General features: G+C 45.9%; 2 protein-coding genes and 1 long non-coding RNA gene across 16 annotated transcripts in view; 2 read left to right on the top strand and 1 right to left on the bottom strand.

The window, feature by feature from the left end:
• EIF5B (eukaryotic translation initiation factor 5B) overlaps positions 1–8164 on the top strand; it is a 51893-nt gene extending 43729 nt beyond the window's left edge. The window contains exons 16-24 of the mRNA XM_023761472.1: positions 192–374; positions 517–678; positions 1988–2119; positions 2997–3128; positions 3220–3296; positions 3397–3561; positions 4877–5015; positions 6371–6532; positions 6779–8164. Of these exons, the coding sequence (XP_023617240.1) occupies positions 192–374; positions 517–678; positions 1988–2119; positions 2997–3128; positions 3220–3296; positions 3397–3561; positions 4877–5015; positions 6371–6532; positions 6779–6886 (1260 nt within the window). The 3' untranslated portion in view covers positions 6887–8164. The remainder of the gene's footprint in view (positions 1–191; positions 375–516; positions 679–1987; positions 2120–2996; positions 3129–3219; positions 3297–3396; positions 3562–4876; positions 5016–6370; positions 6533–6778) is intronic.
• A 179-nt stretch (positions 8165–8343) lies between these two features.
• Positions 8344–19331, bottom strand: part of REV1 (REV1, DNA directed polymerase) — an 85247-nt gene continuing 74259 nt past the window's right edge. For 8 of the 14 annotated variants that reach the window (XM_006097736.3, XM_006097737.3, XM_023761475.1 and 5 more), the window contains 9 exons: positions 14077–14179; positions 12920–13079; positions 12515–12717; positions 11209–11442; positions 10461–10581; positions 9686–9906; positions 9450–9588; positions 9102–9204; positions 8344–8746 (listed from right to left, as the gene is read on the bottom strand). In XM_006097736.3, coding sequence (XP_006097798.1) covers positions 8635–8746; positions 9102–9204; positions 9450–9588; positions 9686–9906; positions 10461–10581; positions 11209–11442; positions 12515–12717; positions 12920–13079; positions 14077–14179 — 1396 coding nt within the window. In that variant the 3' untranslated portion in view covers positions 8344–8634. Of the gene's footprint in view, positions 8747–9101; positions 9205–9363; positions 9589–9685; positions 9907–10344; positions 10582–11208; positions 11443–12514; positions 12718–12919; positions 13080–14076; positions 14180–19331 lie in introns of those variants that run through there. The other 6 variants (XM_023761476.1, XR_002831415.1, XM_023761477.1 and 3 more) reach the window with 6 other exon arrangements.
• On the top strand, positions 11411–12476 carry LOC106698661. Its single transcript, XR_001350034.2, has 2 exons — positions 11411–11549; positions 12051–12476. It is a non-coding gene; the product is annotated as an uncharacterized LOC106698661 (long non-coding RNA).

The following is a 19331-nucleotide window of genomic DNA, read 5'->3' as shown; positions in this document are numbered from 1 at the left end:
GTTAACTTGGGAAGAAACTTTTTCTGAAACATAATGAATGCCTCAGGATATGCATGACCTTTCCTTGAGTGTTTCTGACGAGTTTCAGGATTAGCCATTTGCTCATTCAGCTTCTAGTTGGGTTAAGCATTCCTGTTGGATGGCCCTCCACAGCTTGGCCTTGTGGGTGATTTTGCGCTTTATGTCTTTAGGGTTTGAATGCAGCTTTGTTTTATGAGAATAAAGATCCCCGCACTTTTGTGTCCTTGGTACCTACCTCTGCACATACTGGTGATGGAATGGGAAGCCTCATCTACCTTCTGGTCGAGTTGACGCAGACCATGCTGAGCAAGAGGCTAGCCCACTGTGAAGAGCTGCGGGCACAGGTGATGGAGGTAAGGTTACCTGGCAGGCGATCATTTTTTTGTTTTGTTTTTATTTTTAATAGTAGAGTCCTGGGTGGGGATGTTTACTGCTGTTAGATTTAATCGGCATGGCGCGTTGTAGCTTATACTTCTTTGCAACCATGTCTCTTAGGTTAAGGCTCTCCCAGGAATGGGCACCACTATAGATGTGATATTGATCAATGGCCGTTTGAAGGAAGGAGATACAATTATTGTTCCCGGAGTGGAAGGGCCCATCGTAACTCAGATCCGAGGCCTCCTGTTGCCTCCACCTATGAAGGAGTTACGAGTGAAGGTAAGCCGTGGTGATCAGCAGTGACCTGTGGGGACTTTTCATGTTGAGAAACTGCTGAGGTCACTTCCTCATTTTGAGTGCTGCTTGGCTCACTACGCACACGCACACACATACACACACACACCCCTCCCCCACTTTATGTTAGAGGTCTGCATATAGGAGGGACCAGAATCTTATTCGCCAACTAAGCTCTTGATAAAAACTAAAGCACATTGCTTAGTAATTTTTCATCACTACTTTTATTGTTAAATAAGACATTCTTACAGAAAAGTACACAGAACATAGAAAAGTTGAATAAGTTTTTAGGAAGCAGACAACCAGATCAAGGACAAGAGCGCTGCTGACACCGGGAAGCCTTCTGTGTGCCTCTCCTGGACTCGGCTCCCTCTGCCCCAGGGGGACCGTGCTTCCATTGTCATGATAGTAACGAGTACCCTTGCTCTCTGACTTACAGCTTCCATACCTGAGGATGCGCCCTTAAAAAGTATGGACTTTCTATGCATCGTGTCATTCTCATTTTCCCTTTGTATCCTACTGCTTTCAGTCAAAAAATAAAGATTTATGGGTGTTGCTGCACTGTGGTTCCCCTTAGCTGTGTGTGGTGGGCCATTGCACAAGTACATTGTGGTCAGTTTGTTCTCCTGGTAACGGAGAGCGCAGGCTGGCTCCAGTTGTACATTTCATTGCCAACACTTGTGAACATGGCGTATTGTCTCCTGGGGCGGTTGCACAGGTTTCTCCAGGGTGTGTATAGGAGTGAAGGGCGGACTCATTGCTTGGGCTTAGCTCCACCTTCAGTAGGGAAGGCCAGTGTCCACAGTGAGTGATGTTGCACTCCCACCTGTGTCCATTACTCACATCTTTCAGCTCTCGATGCTGATTCTTTCTGTTTTTCCCATTCTGGTGGCTGTGTAGCTCTTTGCTGTTCCAGGTCGGACTTGCCTGATTGAAACATCGTGGCCATTATTTTGTTTATAGCCATTTGAATGTCTTTGTGAAATGCCTGTTGTGCCCTGGCACTGTTTCTCCTTAGCACATTTCCGAGTTGTTTAGTCAGGGTATCAGGCTGATTGGTAGGTAGCTAGTGCATCATTTTTTCCTATTCCGTAACTTTTTTTTACTCTTTTTCTGGCACCTTGAGAAACAGAACTACTTAATTTTACTGTCGATTTTATCAAGCTTTTGTGTATTGCTTTCTGTGTCTAGTTTAAGAAATCTTTACCCCAAGATCATGGAAATACTGTCTCTTCCGTCCTCTCCTGGTGCTGAGCACTTTCCCGATGGTTGTAACGTGCTTTGGTCTCTGCAGAACCAGTATGAGAAGCACAAAGAGGTGGAAGCAGCTCAGGGCGTGAAGATTCTCGGCAAAGACCTGGAGAAGACGCTGGCTGGCTTACCCCTGCTGGTGGCGCACAAGGAGGATGAGATTCCGGTGCTTAAAGTAAGTGGTTTTCCTCTGGAGCCACCTGACCTGTCGTGGGGCCGAGGGGTTCGAACTAGGAATGGCCTCTTAGCGAACAGTTGACACTTTTTAAAAAATTACTCCAGTTTAAAACGCCCCCCCATTACTTTAGTTTGTATAATCATACGAATTGGCATAAGTAATATTTATGTGCCCTACAATTCTAAAATACACATTTCACTTAAATAAAAAATAAGTCCAGAAGCTGTTTGATTTTAGATGCCCGAGTATGTGGGCAGAACTAGGTCCTGGGAATCACTCAAAGCCGGTGTGCCTGTTTGTAGGAGCAGATGCCGCATGAGCCCAGCAGCTTCACAAACGCGGATTGTGAGCCACAGTTTATACCAATGTTCTCAGCCCACGGCTGGTCTGGTGAGCTGGGCCCAGCAATCACTCTTCAGGCTGCACCAGGCCCAGGGCAGGGAGAAGAGGGTGGGCATGCCTCGTCGGCCAGTCCCAGGTTGGCATGGACACCTGCATCTTCTTGGCATCAACATGATTGTTTTACTTAGAATCTCCTCACCTTCAGAGGAGCAGTGACGGAGGACAGGGCTGCGAGATTAGGGTAATTTCAAAATTGAGACAGTTGAGCCGAGCCGTTGGACTATTTCGTTCCTCTCACCTATCTGCCTTATTTGCCAAGTTGAGCAGAGGTTAAGCATATTTCAGTGTTAGTAAACCCCACACGGCGAAGCGAGGTTGGACACAGCTCGAATGTGGCCCCAGAGCCCTCCACTCCTGCTCAGGTTCTGCAGTGCCGGCTCCTGTAGGCCTTGGTTTTGTGTTTTCAGAATACTCTAGGCTGCTGCTGGTGGAGTTGTATGTACAGCCGTATAAATTCCAATTTCTTCTTCAGGATGAATTGATCCATGAGCTAAAGCAGACACTAAATGCTATCAAATTAGAAGAAAAAGGAGTTTATGTGCAGGCGTCGACACTGGGCTCTTTGGAAGCTCTCCTGGAGTTTCTGAGAACGTCAGAAGTGCCGGTAAGTAACCAAACCGGACTGCGGTCCGTGGTGGCTGGTGGTGGGCTGCTTCTGCCATGTGGTCAGGTAACGTGCAGGCACCTGTCTCCAGTACGCAGGAATCAACATCGGCCCCGTCCATAAGAAAGACGTCATGAAGGCCTCGGTGATGTTGGAGCATGACCCCCAGTGAGTACCCGCCCTCCTGTCAGAGGCTTCGCCCGTGATTTCTGTGCACACGCCTTGGGGTGTGCACCGTTCTCATTGTCTCCCCTGTTCTGACTTCCAGGTACGCAGTCATTTTGGCCTTTGATGTGAGAATCGAACGGGATGCACAAGAAATGGCTGATAGTTTAGGAGTTAGAATTTTTAGTGCAGAAATTATTTATCATTTATTTGATGCCTTTACAAAATACAGACAAGACTACAAGAAACAGAAACAAGAGGAATTTAAGTAAGTTGGTGATTTTCCCTACTTTGGTCTTTGATGAAGTTGGCTATTGGAGAATTGCCCAACAGCAGGAAGGTGTGTGGACAGCAGAAGCATGGTGTTTGCTGGAGGCTGTACCTGCAGTGCTGTAACCCGTGGCCCCGTCCCCAACCCCTCCCAACCGTGCGGGGACAAATCCTCAGGAGTCTTCCTGGCTTGTGTTTTGGTTTCCATTTTCAGTTTGGCAAACGGAAGTCTCTTCCATGGGGGTAGCTGCTCCATTTGGGGACTGTCTTCCTTCTCTGGGATTGCCGGGAATGGGGAACCTAGGGACTGAAACGAGGGAGGCATTCCAGGGAGCGAAGCTTGGGCCTGCAGCCGACCTGACCAGGAGCTCAGTGTAAGAGGCGCTCGCAGGAGCTAGAGTCAGCAGTGCCCCTGACACTCCCTTCCTCTGGGAGCTCAGGGGAGAGACAAGCAATGAACACACGAGAAGTGGGGAGAAGTGCTAAAAAGCAAAACAGAGCAGGGGCGGGCCCAGATGAGAGCTGGGAGGCAGCTCCCCTCTGAGATCTAGGTTACGATCCAGCCACCCAGACACGAGTGAGGACAACGCTGGGCAGTGGCCCACACAGAAACCCTTGGAGGGATGAGTTCAGAGGAGTCGGCAGGACCCAGAGCACGTGGGACCCTGTGCATCGGATGGATTTTGGAGTCCGGGATGAGGGCCCATCGGGAGGCTCCCATAGTCCAAGCCAGATACCACAAAGGCTCAGAGCAGAGTCACCCTCAGAGTGATGACTCAGTTGGGCATATTCTCAAAGTTCAGACTATAAGGAGGATTTAGACAGACATGTTCACTGTAGATTGTGAAACCTGACGTGAGAAGGCTTAATTAAGACTTTAAGAAGCTGTGAAAGCATTTGAAGCTTTGCTTCATGAGCAGGGAAATGCTTTTGGATCGTCTGATCTGGGAGCATGCCAGAGAAGAGGAGGATGTGGTTTGATGCCTGCGGGTCCCCAGAACAGCCTCCATGTGGGCCACGCGCCACCCTGAGAGGAGCTCCCACCGAGGTTCTAAGACCTGAGTGCCGTCTGTAGCTCAAGCCCTTCAGTCTGGGCACCAGATGCTCCTTGGGGCAGTTTCTCCGAGACCTGATGGGCAGGGGAGGGTGAGGAGAGGAAGGAACCACAGAAGGTGGCTGTGGACTGAGCACACCCCCGGGTAGCACAGTGTCCCTGCTGCCTGCAGGGGTCTGGGAAAGCAGCCTTGTGTTCACCTGTACTTGCTTTTTAGTTTAAGTGACTGTACTTTAAAATCCTTGTTTTTTTCTTTCAGGCACATAGCAGTATTTCCCTGCAAGATGAAAATCCTCCCTCAGTATATTTTCAATTCCCGAGACCCCATCGTGATGGGCGTGACGGTGGAAGCAGGTCAGGTGAAACAAGGGACCCCCATGTGTGTCCCCAGCAAAAATGTAAGTGCTAGTTGTACTTTAAGAACAATGTGCTATCTCTTAAGCAGTAAATGGGAGTCCAGAAATGGTGACAAAAGACTTATACCAAGCAGAGCGTGTCGCCTTGTGTAATTTAGACTGCAGTCTTGCTAAATGTCAGCATTCCTTAGTCAATCTTGGTTACTAGCACCAGTGCATCAGTTATGAAGACTGCAGTTTACAGCCCTTTCACATTTCACCAATTGCCCACCTGCTGGCTTGGTCCCGGATCCTTTTATGTGCACTGCCTTTGGCTGTTGGGTGTTTCAGTCTTCATCATCAGCAGCCCGTCCTTCCTGAAGAGTCCAGACAGACCATTGCTTCACAGGGCATTTCTCCACTTGGATTTGTCTGGTTTCGTGACTAAGGAAAGGATCCTGCATGTCCAAGTGCTCACTGTCAGTGACCTGATTGCTGGGGGAGCTGTGTGTTGCCAGCTCAGCCTCTCCATTAGAGACACACCTTTCCCCTTTGTGGTCTGTGGGGGACTTTGAGTCCCTATGATCTCCTCTTCCTCAGCCTTTATCCCAGAAGCATTACATAAATGGTTGCAAAATTGTGATTCTATCACCCACCTCCCTCTGTAAAGAGCCCTCACCCCCCTGACCTTTTCATTAAGTATCCATCTGTTTTGCTTTTTAGCACTTCTCCCCTCTTCTCGTGTGTTGTTTGGTTTTGTAAATTCTGCTGTTGTAATCCATCACTGATACTTTTGGCCAAGTTATCCAGTTTGGTCTGTGGGGGCCACATGCCTCTGGAGCATAAGCATCTCTTCCTCCTCCCGGTGCAGGACGCTGCCCCAGACCATTCCTGTAGTTTCCATTTCTGGGCTGAGCTAGGACGTTTATTTGCAGTTATTGTCTCCTGTATGACTGGCCAACCCTTTCTCTCTTCCCAAGCAGAGGATGCTCCCCCCACCCCTAAAATTGAGACTAGGCTGCTCATAATTCATCCTCAGAATGAAATGTAAAGTCCTTACGTGGACCTGCAAAGCCTCCCTGGCTTCATCCCCAGCTCCTCACCCCTTGCTCATAGCAGCCACTCCATGCTCATGCTTGATTCTGAGCCTTGGGCACCTGTCCTGAAGGGTGGGACAGAAATAGGAAACGGCATACAGCGCTTTCCAAGCTGTGGCCACCTCGGGAAGGGCAGGGGGGACTGTGCTGTATCACCAGTTTATCAACGAGAACATTCCACTGCGGAGAGATGGTGGCCATGGCCAAGGCTTTGACACTGGCCCTCGTGCTCAGCAACTGGTTTTCCTCAGGCTCGGCTCTCGGGTGCCTGCAACGGGCAGGATTCCTCTGCTTACATTGCCCTCTGTTCTTATTTGACAGTTTGTGGACATTGGAATAGTAACAAGTATTGAAATAAACCACAAACAAGTGGATGTTGCAAAAAAAGGACAAGAAGTCTGTGTGAAAATAGAACCTATTCCTGGTGAATCCCCCAAAATGTACGGGAGACATTTTGAAGCTACAGACATTCTCGTCAGTAAGGTAAGTCCCTGCCAGAGGGGCACCTGAAGGGACTGGTCGTGGGTGGGCTTGATGGGTCGAGCGGCCGTCTAGAAAGCTTTTCACAGCGCGGGCTGCCGGTCTCCCAGGTCCCCCTGCAGCCCTCGCCCAGCAGCGCCGCCTCGGTGTCCAGAGTGGCCGGCATCTGGGGGCGGCTGGCCGCCCGCTTCTCTGGGCACTTGTGGGTTACATTCTGTTCTGATGTCGCCCGTGCCTCGTCCTTTGCAGATCAGCCGGCAGTCCATCGATGCTCTGAAAGACTGGTTCAGAGACGAGATGCAGAAGAGTGACTGGCAGCTTATTGTGGAGCTGAAGAAAGTATTTGAAATCATCTAATTTTTCCACATGGGGCAAGAATTAGAGTAAATGCAAGAAAAACAGGATAAAAAGTGGAATGGACGTATCCGGACACTGATGCACTTAAGTATGGAAGGAAAAAAATAGATGTATAAAATGTTTTCCATGAGAAACCAAGAAACTTACACTGGTTTGACAGTGGTCAAATACACGTCCCACAGTTCCAAGGTGCCTGTCCACATGCCCGCTCCTTCCCCACCCCTACCTGCTGCTGTTTTAAAGTTTGCCCTTCCCCAAATTTGGATTTTTATTACAGATCTAAAGCTCTTTGGATTTTATACTGATTAAATCAGTACTGCAGTGTTTGATTAACCAAGCTTCTGCAGATTTTGTGATTCTTGGGACTTTTGATGTAAGAAATACTATTTTATTTATGCATCTCCTTCCCAGTCATTTTTTCCCCCAGCCATATGCTCTTTGGATTTTTTAAAATAGAAAATTAGGTATTCTGGTATTTCTTTATCTGCTTTGTGTGAAACCATGGTGTAGAGTGTAGCTGACTGCTATTGACTGCTTGTCTAGTCATGAGTCCATTGTAATCAGCACAATTCTGAACTCCAATAAAGAGAACATTCACTAGAAAGCTCTGCTAGGCCTTCGTGTTAGCGTAGCTTCTCTCCCATGAGTCTTCAGCTCTTTTCTTTTAAAGATAAGAACTATTTTATGAACTGTCTCCAACCTTGTGTACCAGCACAGGGTTAACATTAGGAGTTTTTATATAATAATCTTGGTCTATTTTGTCCTAGAAAGTCTATCAAGCATACATTTTCTGATTAGAAAACGGAACTGATAACTATTTGGGCTTAGTGCTTCTAAATTGTCATGGAGACGTCATAATGACTCATTTATATCAGTAATCTGATTATAGCTAGTTTTATGGTTTTCCTGAAAAGTGTGGGTAATAGGTCCTTTCCTCAATATAAGATTAATTCCTGTAACAGATCTCAAGGGTCTGACTACCTATTTATAACAGTGTCGGATGAAGTCAGTGTAGGTACTTGAAGAAAATGTTCCCAAGTAACTATATTTTTAAAGTGTTATTGCATAACATAGCATAAAAATACTTTATGTACATTTGAAAATCTGTACCACTCGTCATTATTGAAGTTCCTCAAGGGCCAATAGAGGCAAGAAAAACACCTCTAAACACCTGTGGGGCATAATTTTCCCAGGAGAAACTTAATCTTCAGTTGTGTGTTCTAATTCACCACATGTAAACTCCTCCACTTGGAAGAAGTAAAGATGTTCTTAACAGGCTCTTAACTGTGTTCCTGTGGGGGGTGGGGGGGCGGGGGGGCTGTCCGGAAGCAGCAGACCCAGCCTGGCCCTCTCGGGAATTACAGAGCCCAGCACGAGTCTGGACTGCAGGTTGTTCCCATGGTGTAACAAACGGTTCCGGATCTGGTTCCTAAAGGATTCACAAAAAGGAACCTGTACAAAATATACATACAGTTCTTTATTAAACAACTGTAAACACTTCACTGTAAAAATCCATAAAACTTTATAAACAAACATTTTGTAAATAGAATCTATACTACAGTAAAAGAACACATTTATTTACATGCAATACTGACAAATTTGGCACTTTTTGAAAAGAAATGTACAAAACACTTGCTCAAAAAGAAATTTGAAATTATGAAAACTCAGAGCATTACTACCATGCACTTTGTAGATACCTCACAAGCACTTATGGCACAGCAGCGAGAGCACCACGCTCCCTGCTCACACTATGTAACTTTCAATGTGCTCCCATAAGTCTGTTGTAAAACCACCTGAACATTGTCAAGAATAAAGTCAAATGCCATATTCCAAACTGATTCCACCGACTGCTGCGTCAACCTACAGGTGGGGAAAGAGGAACATCAGGAAAGGCTCATGATTCCTTCAGAATCAGTTTAACATTTTAATATAAGAATCAATCGATTTTGGCAAACTCTCGAACATTCCAAAGGACTTCCCTTGGTTTTAAACTATATTAAATCCCAAGGGGAACAATCTCATTTTGACTTTATTACCCAGCCAATATTACGGCATTCCTTTCTCTGCGATTCTAAATAATAGGCACCTTTTTTTCATTAACCCTGGAGAGCAAAGGTAAGGCAACCGACTGCCAGAAACTACAAAACTTCGAGCCTTGCCCTCCCTCCACTAGCCCGTGACATGCCACTTCACCTTCGATGGAAGTACTAGTTACCTTTTCATGTATTTTATAACGAGGTCCAGTTTCTCCAAGTCTTTCTCCTCTATCAGGTCAGTGCAGTATTTCACAACTTGCAGAATGTCTTCTTCCATTGGATCTAGAGGGGAAAGACCTCAAATGAGAACCAGCCCGCCTGTTCGTAGGACAGGAAACTGCGTTTTTACAACAACACAGTCGAATGGGCTATGAGGGAACTTCCCCAACCAGTGTAAGTACTTGGCTGATTGAAGGCTATCCGATTTAGAAAAATGAGCACCATCGACATAGTTGAGCCTGTCATGTTCTGAAACCACAGGACCATGCATTACACATCAGTTTTCGGCTCTGCCCATCCAAGCCGACCTGAAATGGTGGTGATCCACTCCTTGAGCAGTGTCTTCACGTCACTGAACTCGACGGCTCCGGCAAGGTTGGGTGCCGGGGGTCTGACACAGCCAGATGGGGAAGGCTGCACACCTGAAGTAGAAGCAGAGAGTTCTCCCTGTTAAGAAAACAAATGATAAAAGTGCTGTATTTACACAACATCAAGTGCATTAAGATTCAGTAAAAGGTCAAAGTTTAAGAAGCATAAAGCTGACCAGCGGCTTCCCGGGGATAGGACCTTCGTGTTTCAGAAACCCTTCGATTAACTTCTGGGGACTCCCGCTGGCCCCCGGCACAGCTTTTACGGGACTGTTAAGCAGCTTGTTTTTCAAAGGGCTCTGGACCTTTTTGGGGGAACTGATGGGATTTTTCTTCTTGTTTCGTTTCTTTTCTTTCACTGAGGCTGGCTTCAGCTGAAGTAACGGATTCTTTGGCACTAAAACATGAACATAAGATCCTCAAGGTATCTGGATAGTAATAAGGATTCTCTCCCCCACTCAAATCCAACCCTTGCGCGCATGCACCCCCAACAAGGCCTCTAGCTGAGACTGGGAGGCATTAATGATGAGGGCAGAGAGGTGCAGGCTCTGCTCTCCCGCTTCCTCGACCACCGCTTACTGATAACTGTGTTCACAGGATGCAATGAAAACTCGGCAGGTGAAATAGAAATAAGCGGCTCATCAGCACTAGTCTGTTTTTAACCTACATCCTTTTATGTGTCCGTTTCAAAGGACAATGGCCTTGGCAATTATGCAAAAAGATTTCTGAAAATACTTATTTAGGCATCTTTGTTTTTTTAAAGGCTTAAAAAAGTCAAGAATGGTGTTTGTAAGTCAAGAAGTTACACCAATCTAACTAGGACTATATCACTTACTATACTGTCTACTTGTTCTGTTCCTCTCAACATGACTAAGAGCTGAGACTCTGGCCATTACACACAATGGTTCGCTTCTCGCATGCTCCTTGTTGGAAGCCACTCCCCAGGCTCACCTGCGGTGCTGGCTGCCTGCTGGTGCGCGCTGCTCTCTCCCTGCCTCTGCCTCTGATCATAAGCTGCTTTCAGCTCCTTCTGAAGCTCAGCAGGAAGGGCAGCAAACACCTCAGGGTCCACCTAGTGGAAAAGAGGTTCAAAGTCAAACAAGTTGATCCTATATGGCAGCTGGCTTATACTTTTCACAAAACCGATTATTTTTAAATCATACTTTTCTGATCTATATGAATTCAGAACAGGTCCTCAATATTAAGGCTCATTAAATCCTCATGGGGTTTTAGGATGAGAATAAGGAATACAATTCTGAGTATGAAGTGAACTTTAAAAAAAAACAGTCACCAGGGCAAGAAGCACAGGCTCGGCTCGTATGTAATGTTTTCTGAGACATCAGACTTGGACTGTGTCACTGTTCCCGAGTTAAGTTCTGCACCCTGTTTCTCAAGTACAGCCCATCAGTGGTCTCTGGCTGGTGAAACGGGAACAGGATGTTCTGGGTAGAAGCTGTGAACATCCATGTGCCATAGCCTCCCTCTTCTCAGCCCTCAGTTGCTTCAAGAGAGGCTGCTGTCCATCTGTCCTACAGATGATGATAAGACGACCCTATCCCCTGTCCTCCCGCCCCCCCATGGACGTGGTGTAGACTAAGGAGAGTTTGAGGTGCAAAGGCAAAGGAAATAAGACATGCCCTGAGCTGGAGCAGGGGGGTGGGGCCATTTAAACTGGCAGAAGACCCTATATTTAACTTACTTGTGAGAATGCTGGAAGGGCTATTACGTTGATTCCCATGTCGTCGTTGGATGCTTGAGGTTCTGGTATTTGTAATAAAACTGTCCCCACTGGTTGTGGCACGATTCCTGTATTACAGCCATTTACTGGTTCGTTCTTTTTGTCACCATGCTGCTCCCCTTGCTGAACAGCACAAACTTGCTCTACTTGTTCCCGGAGATCAGGCGGGAGTGCTTCTAAAACAGACTGATCGAGCTGTAAAATACAGGGTGCAAGGTTGCACCACGCTCAGAGATGATGTGTTTGGAGAGATCATACTTCACTTCCACCTCAACTTTAACATCTTGGATAATGAAGATAAGGTGAGGTGCAGATAACCAGGCCAGGAAAGCCACCCCCAAGCTCCTGCCTCCGAAGGCTGAGTAGAAATGTGTGGTTCTAAAGGTGACCTATGTACACACTGGAGACGAGACTACACAACTGGCCGATCCCACAGGATCAGGTCAGTCCACACAGGAAGAGCCTCTGTTAAGCTCAAATCTGACCCCACCCTTGGGCACGGGCCACTGCCAAAGGCAAATATGTCAAATTTCTAAGGCCAGAAGTTGGCCTTTCAGACAGGAAACTCTATGCCCCCAAGCACAAATAATTCTAGGCCGAGAGCAGACAGCTAGAAAAAAGCTTAACTGCTCCAGCCCACCTACTAGCATCCCTGTTCCCTTGGCCAGGTCCTTCCTCCCTCCACCCACCGCATACATCCCTTAGGAAGCACGAAGCTCCTGAGCTGGGCAGGCCGATCTGACCTTGCTGGGAGCAACTTTCTGAAAACTCAGGCCCATACCTGCCCTTTCCCTCGCCTACAGCCAGCGGCAAATGTTCTCAGCCTCTGCCACCTAGTGCTGCAGAGAAATCAGCTTTCCCATCGGCCTGCAGCAGCACGCCACACCAACAGCGCACACCAGCTCAGTGAGCAGCGAGGTCAGGAAGGTCACCCCTCCCAGTGAACTGTGCACCTGCTGTCACAGGCTTCTAGTGATCGCCAGTGCTGGTGCTCTGCTTCGGAAGTGCCTGTGGTGGACACTGTCACGAAGGCAGTTAAAGAACTGGTTGTCATCCAACATTTTACAACTTGCAAGGGCTGCAGATCTGCAGAAGCACCAATCTTTCACTTACACTGATCATGTGGCATTTGGAATTCAGGTATATATTGGCCCTAAGGAGTCATCTTTTCTCTCTCTCTTGACTATACTGGCAAGGAAATTAAACACGTCGTTCCTACTGTAAAACTACTTTTGCATTTTTATCATACTTAATTATAGAAATATACCTGGGAAGGTGATGGGACCTCTATACTCAGGTTCAGTTTTGATTTTAAGCTGATGGGAGAATGTAGACCATTCCATTTCCCCGAAGGCTCGGCTTTGCTCGTAACTGGGCTGACAGCAGATGTCAGATGTGTAGAGAGAGATGGCAGGAACGTGCAAGTTCTAGAGGCAGATGAGATTTCCAGATCCATGGCAGCCAGGAATACTGAAAGTAGAGAAAATGCATACACTAGCCTCTTCAGCTCATCTGGGCACGTGGGGGGCACTCTGATCCACAGACTTCAATATGCTCATCCTATTGCCAGCCTGTGTCTGAAGGGCCACACACAGCCCTGCCAGACAGCATTTACAATGAACGGCTCTCCTAAGGACACAGTGGCCCCAGGCAGAACCAACCCACCACCCACCTTCCTGGTGCTCTTCTTCTGAGGATGTCTTTGCTTTCTGAACTTGGAGGAGGTCCAGGACAGAGTGGGAGCCACCGGGATCTGGCTGAGCTGGCACGTGCCTGGGACAGGCGTGAAGTCTCGGATGAGCAGGAACCAACTGGTTCACTTGAATCCCAACCTAGAATCAGAAGAAAGTATGTTTTTAGGAAAACTGAAGTGAAACATGAAGTCAACTGAGCAAAATTCTCAGCCAATCCTCTTTTTACATCTTCTGCTCCTGTTACTAGAATATAACGTTAAAGTATTTAATCAGCCTTCTACATGATTTTTACAAAAATGGCTTCTCTACTACCTGGTGAGCAGACAGTCCCTCCACCTTCAGGATCCACTTCTACCCATATACAGCAATCTCTTCACACAGAACAGCCAAAAAGGGAGCTGCTGTATCTCACCAAAGTTCTTGCCAGCCAAGTTTTTAAAATAAGATTCTAAAAAATTTTGAAAAGCAGATAGTCTACCTGGAAATTTCATATAAAATAAAAAATATTAAAAAATGGGTTTGGGAGTGGATGGGCAGCGGGTACCCTTCAGGCATCTGTACAGACAAGCACCCTGCACCAGCACAGAATCAGCACAGCAGAGCCGGGAGAAGCTGAGTCACGGCTGCTGCAGCAGCACCCCAGTCCTTCCACAACGCCCACACCAGCCAGTAACTACCCTGTACGCACGCGTGCGCGCACACCGGGACCAGCCAAGGTTCATCTTTAAGGAAACTAGGTTTTCACATTTCTTCTAGTCACCCTCATCAGACATATGTTTCTGATTAAAAAGAACCCGATAAGTACAAGAACTGCAGATTCACAGTCCTCCCAGTCCCTTCTATTTCTAGAGAAACAAGAATAGGAAGCAAGATAATGCATGTAAAATGAGTCCTTGGTTAATTAAAGAAAGTGCTACAAAAACTGAAGATATCAAATTATTCTAGGCAGAAAACAGATTTCAGAACAAATTTGATTTTCTCTGAAAAAGGAGATCGGGTCAGGTGAGAGTTGAGTTTTTCAGTTTCTATCAAAGGAGCTGAAACCTGCAAACCCCACACCCGCCATGGCCATGTTCAGATCAGGCCTCCAGTGAAAACCATGTTACAGAAAGCATTTTAAATGCTGTGTACTCACCCCTCTCATGTCCGATATGTTTAGCTTCAATGTGTGGAACATGTTCAGTGTGGCCTTTCCAATTACTTTTGCACTGTCTGTTGCCTGGTCGAGAGTCACGGTCCTGTAAGGACAGAAGTAACTTTTTACAGGGCCAGAGCTGCTCCCTGCGCCCACGGGTATCTCTGCTTCAGGGCACTGCTTACAGAGTTACAAGGAAGGTGTAAGGAAGCCACAAAAAGTTTACCTAAGTATGAACCAATGAGAGAGTTTTCCCTCAAGGAAGCCAAATGAATTACAGTGGCAGCAAGGGGAAAAGAAAATTCATATAGGACATTGGGATTTTAAGAAAAAAACTAATAAAGAACTGGCCAACTAAAAGTAAGTTGGAACTTAAAAAAAAAAGTACTCTAGTTAATACATAAACAAATATAAGCATATTGTGTTGCAACCAAAGCATGAATGTTAAGTACAATGCTTTTTAGATACCAAGAGAAGCTTTAGGTTCCAAGAAAGTTGCGGTGGAATGGTTAATGTTAAGAAGGCAAAGGAGAATCCTTGTATTTTGGTTCCTGACTCTAGTTTTGTTAGTTTGAGGTAAGGCCATTGAATAATCTCAACATGTGGATATAAGCTCATTACAATCCTACTTTCCCTCAGCTCTGTACACAAACACGTGTGGACAGCCATGACAAGGGGGACATGGTGGCACCCTGTCTGCAGGCAGGAGACGAGGATGCTGGGTCAGACTGGAGCACCGCCAGCATCTCGAGGTGCTCTAGTTAATACATAAACAAATATAAGCATATTGTGTTGCAACCAAAGCATGAATGTTAAGTACAATGTGTTCGCTTTCTCCGTGCCCTGAGGACATCATGCATTCATCTGTGACACATGCCTATTTCTCCACGGAAACCATTTGGAAAAATATTTCCATTGATTTGTTACCTAATAATAACCTTCAATTTATGTCACAAAGATAAATGCAAAATAAATTAAAAGCATGATTTTTAGTGGACCTTAGTGAATTAAACCTACGTTTATCTTAATTTCTTTCCAAAACACCACTAAAGTGACTTGAAATGATTTTTAAAAGGTATAAACTCTTAAAGATAGAAATGGGAGAGGGGATCAGAGAAGAAAAATGTTATCCATAATTTAAAATACTAATAGCAAATCAGTAAATGGTAAGCTGCCAAATGCCTGCTAAAAGCCCACAGCTAGGCACCAACTTGAGCAGGCTCAGACCCTCAGAAAAGTGCAGGAATGAAAGGTGCCAGGTACATAAGAAAGGAGGGGAGAGAAAGGGAATGAGAATGTACATGAGAGAGCCCCCCTCCTTTCACCACCTAAGAGGGGCCTGCCACTCACAGCTAAGGGAGGAGGCACCTCTCTCAAAAGATCCCCCTTCCCCATCCAGACCAGACCTCCTTCCTATCGAGGAAACAGATGCGAGCTGGAGGACTCCATTCTGGTGAACCTGTAAGCTAACAGAAAAGACCAGAGACACTACCAATGGCTGTGGCAACCCCACAGCAAGCCCCTCCAAACACTCGGCTGTGGTGAAGCCCACAGGTCTACGCGACCCACTGAGTCCAGAGGACCGAACAGCATCGTCGCAGTCCCCAGGTGGGAGACAGCCAAGCACTGCCCGACAGATACCAGGAGAAAACCTCCTGTAACAGCAGCCAGGACAGGAAAAAAGGAACGTGGAGAAACACTCACCCTGGGACTGGATGAGTATTTAAGAGATCAGAGACAATGCTGCAATGTGAAACACTAGGAATATTTACATGTCCAAAGAACAAAACGAAACACTCGGAAATTTAAAATGTTACTAGAAACAAAAAATTTAATGCTGACAAACTCCCTGGCACAAGGAGACAGAGCAGACAATAAAACTCCAGAGCCTGAGACAGAGGTCCTGAGAGCTCCTCTGGGAAGGGAAGGGCTGGACTTCTCAGTAGGAATCCTGACAAACTGGAAAAGTGACTTCTAACTCTAAGTTATGTTTATAGCCTTTAAGCCAGCAAAACGCCATACAGCTTCAAAAAGGCATCCTGCCAGGCACTCTTCCTCAGTGAGACCCAGGAGGAGGAAACAGGGATGCACACAGTGCAGGCTTGGCAGGGGGTCTTGAGATGAACCAATCAGCCAGGAGTAGCAGGCTGGGGGACCCCAAGAGACAGGTCTCCCAGAAAAAAAGGTCAAACCAACAGATTGCTGATGTACTGAGACACACTGGAAGGGGTTTGGGAACAACCTCTGGTCAATTCACAAAAAAAGCCAACAAGATACTCAGTAAATCGAGAAAAACCTGTTCAACAGGAGAGGAAATGTGTGGATCACTGTACAGTAGGTATGTGGCTGTAACAATTTAACACTAGACCGTGATTGATCAAAAAACCAATGACTTTATGGGGCAAAGAAACAGGCATACAGGGAAAATAGTCACTGACAATGGAAGAGAGAAGAGAATAAATCCTCATCTACAGTAGAAAGTCAGTCAACATTTTACAAAACTGAAAGAAGCTAGAAATAGCAGTAAAAATAACTTTTTTATTCTCCTTCTAAAAGAGGGGGAGAAAAATCCAGGAAAACCCCCTAAAAAAATAAAAAAACACCCCATTGTCCTTTGGGGGGGGGGGGGGGGGGGCACAGCACTGGAAGCACTGCATGCGACACCTTTTCAATCAGACGTATTCCTTTGATAAAATACAGATGTACAAACTTCAAACTGACCAACATACACAAAAGAACTCCAAAGGGGAAAGATTCTTTCCCCAAAAGGAAAAGCGTTGTAGGAAAAACTTTCCTAAGCGAAAATCAAGCCAGATCTCGGTCTCCATGTAGCTCTGACAGGTCATTAAAATCTGTCGTTTCTATTAGTTTCATCTAGTGTCAGAGTCTGGAAGCCACAAGACTGTGGTTGAGGCCAAGTACAAGAAATTACAGAATCACAGAATGTGGAGACCAGTTCTTAATTCACTCAACTGAACAGGACTTTAGTCAGACTGCACGGGAATCCACAAACTTTTCTGTAAAGGGCCGGACAGTAAACACTGGTGCCTGGTGGGCCCCTTCGCAGCCTTCATTTCTCACAAGCCATTACGACAAGTCATTCTTCCCTCACACCAATCATATACAAACAAGCACAGGCTGACTAGGCCCACAGGAAGTAATTTGTCAACCCCCGAATTAGAGGAAACAGAGAGTCAGCATTATAGTATTTCATAATCCCCCACTACAGCATTTCTTATGCAGCCAGGACACCACCACAATGTTAGGTGTCAGTGGCTGGCTTACAGCTCATCTATATCTTAGTGACGCTTATAAAATGGCACTGTTTCAATCAATTATGTGCTTCCTGTGCATCATGTGTCATGCAAGTTAATATGTTAGGAGCACAGCAAAATGTCTATTATATTGCTGTGTTTACTAAGCAGAGAGTCCTTATCTTGTTAGAGGTACTAGTAAACACGGACATATTGTGGAGGAAAGGCTATAGCAGCTGGGATGTGCTGCAAAATAACGGGGAGGAGGGGAGGATGCTGCAGGGGGAGCTCACAGCAATTGCTGAGGTCAGGTGATGGGCCCATGTGGGTTCATTGTACTCTTCTTTCTACTTTTGTATTATATGTTTAAGATTTTCATAAAACATTTTTTCTTAAAAGTTCAGGACAAAAAAGAAATGCCAACAGCAGCAAATAGATACGTGCTTATAAAAAAGCCAAATAAATATTATCCTGAGTCAGGGGGAATAAAGTATCAATTTCATTTTTTTAATGTTGTAATTAGATTTCTGGAGAACCTGGATTTTTCCAAAGAGAATGATCAGCAGGCTGATTTTCTTAATAAGATTAGACAGAGGGAGCCCCTAGGCACTGCTGAATATACCACAACATACAATGCTAAGTAACGAACGATACGACATTTAAAAGTGCGGACATGCCAAGAGGAAACGAATTGCTACCAGTTCCCCTTCCAAAGAATTATTTCAGTTTTGGATGTTCCTTTCCATGTATCTTGAAAAAATAAAGCTCCAGGTTACTTTCCCAGAAAATGTATTATTATAAACTGGATCTGATTTTCCTATAGAAACCATGTTAAAAAAAAATTATATCCAGAGTAGAGTCCTAATAACCAACTTATTATAGAAATAACTAGAGGCCCGGTGCACGAAATCGTGCATGGGTGGGGTCCCTCTGGGTGTCCTGCAGAGATCGAGCTGAAACCTGCAGTCCAATGCCACCTGCAGCTCCTACCTGCCGCTCCCGCTCATCCCAGCCCCACTGTGCCTGCCACAGGCTCGCACCCAATCAGTCTGCATCTGGCACCCTCCCAAGGGGAGTGGCCTGCAGGATCAGGTTGAAACGGGCTCTCCGACATCTTCCAAGGGGTCCCAGATTGCAGGAGGGCGCAGGCCAGGCTGAGGGACCCCACCAATGCATGATCAGGCTAGGGAGGGACCACAGGAGGGCTCCAGGGCATGTCTGGCCCATCTCACTCCGTCCCGATCAGCTGGACCCCAGCATCAAGCTAACCTACCAGTCAGAGCATCTGCCCCCTGGGGTCAGTGCACGTCATAGTGACTGGTCGACCAGTTAACTGCTCCCTGGTGCTCAGTGCACGTCATAACAAGCAGTTGAGCAGCCTTAGCATATCAGCATATTACACTTTGATTGGTTGTTCAGTTGTTCTGCCGTTTGGTCTATTTGCATATTACCCTTTTATTATATAGAATAACAAACTACCATTTGAAATAGGTAATTAAAGGTTCATTAAAATAGGTAAACAGAGTTCAAAATTACCGACTGCATAAAAATGTATTTTATAAATTACATTGTCCAATGGGTAATTTGTAACCCGTTTTCCTGGTAAACAAAGGCCTTCATGATAAAGCTAGAAGCTTTCTGTGGCTGACAGCTTCCTCTTGTCCCTCTCAGCAGCATCTCCATAAAAAATGTGACTGTAATCATGTTTGGCATGAACTCTTTCTTTACATACATGTGGCTTTCAGGAACCAAAGTCTTAAAGCTGTGGTTGCCCAGCAGATATAAAACAGTGTGCAGAGTGGCATAAAGTGATGTGCAAAGAACTAAATATTTTCATACTAGTCTCAGCTCTTAACTGAAGTTTTATATTTGTGGCTCCCGTATTAAAAAAAACGCATTTTAAAATGCATTCTACCAGTTTTCAGAGACTACAATGATTAATCTTTTCATGAACAGAAATGAGACCTCCCTGAATGAGGAAACGTCTCATTCAAATCATTT

Source organism: Myotis lucifugus, unplaced genomic scaffold, assembly GCF_000147115.1.
Source record: "Myotis lucifugus unplaced genomic scaffold, Myoluc2.0 scaffold_210, whole genome shotgun sequence".
NCBI lineage: Eukaryota > Metazoa > Chordata > Mammalia > Chiroptera > Vespertilionidae > Myotis > Myotis lucifugus.
The sequence above is the reverse complement of the archived record's forward strand: the minus strand, read 5'-3'. Positions and strand labels throughout refer to the sequence as shown.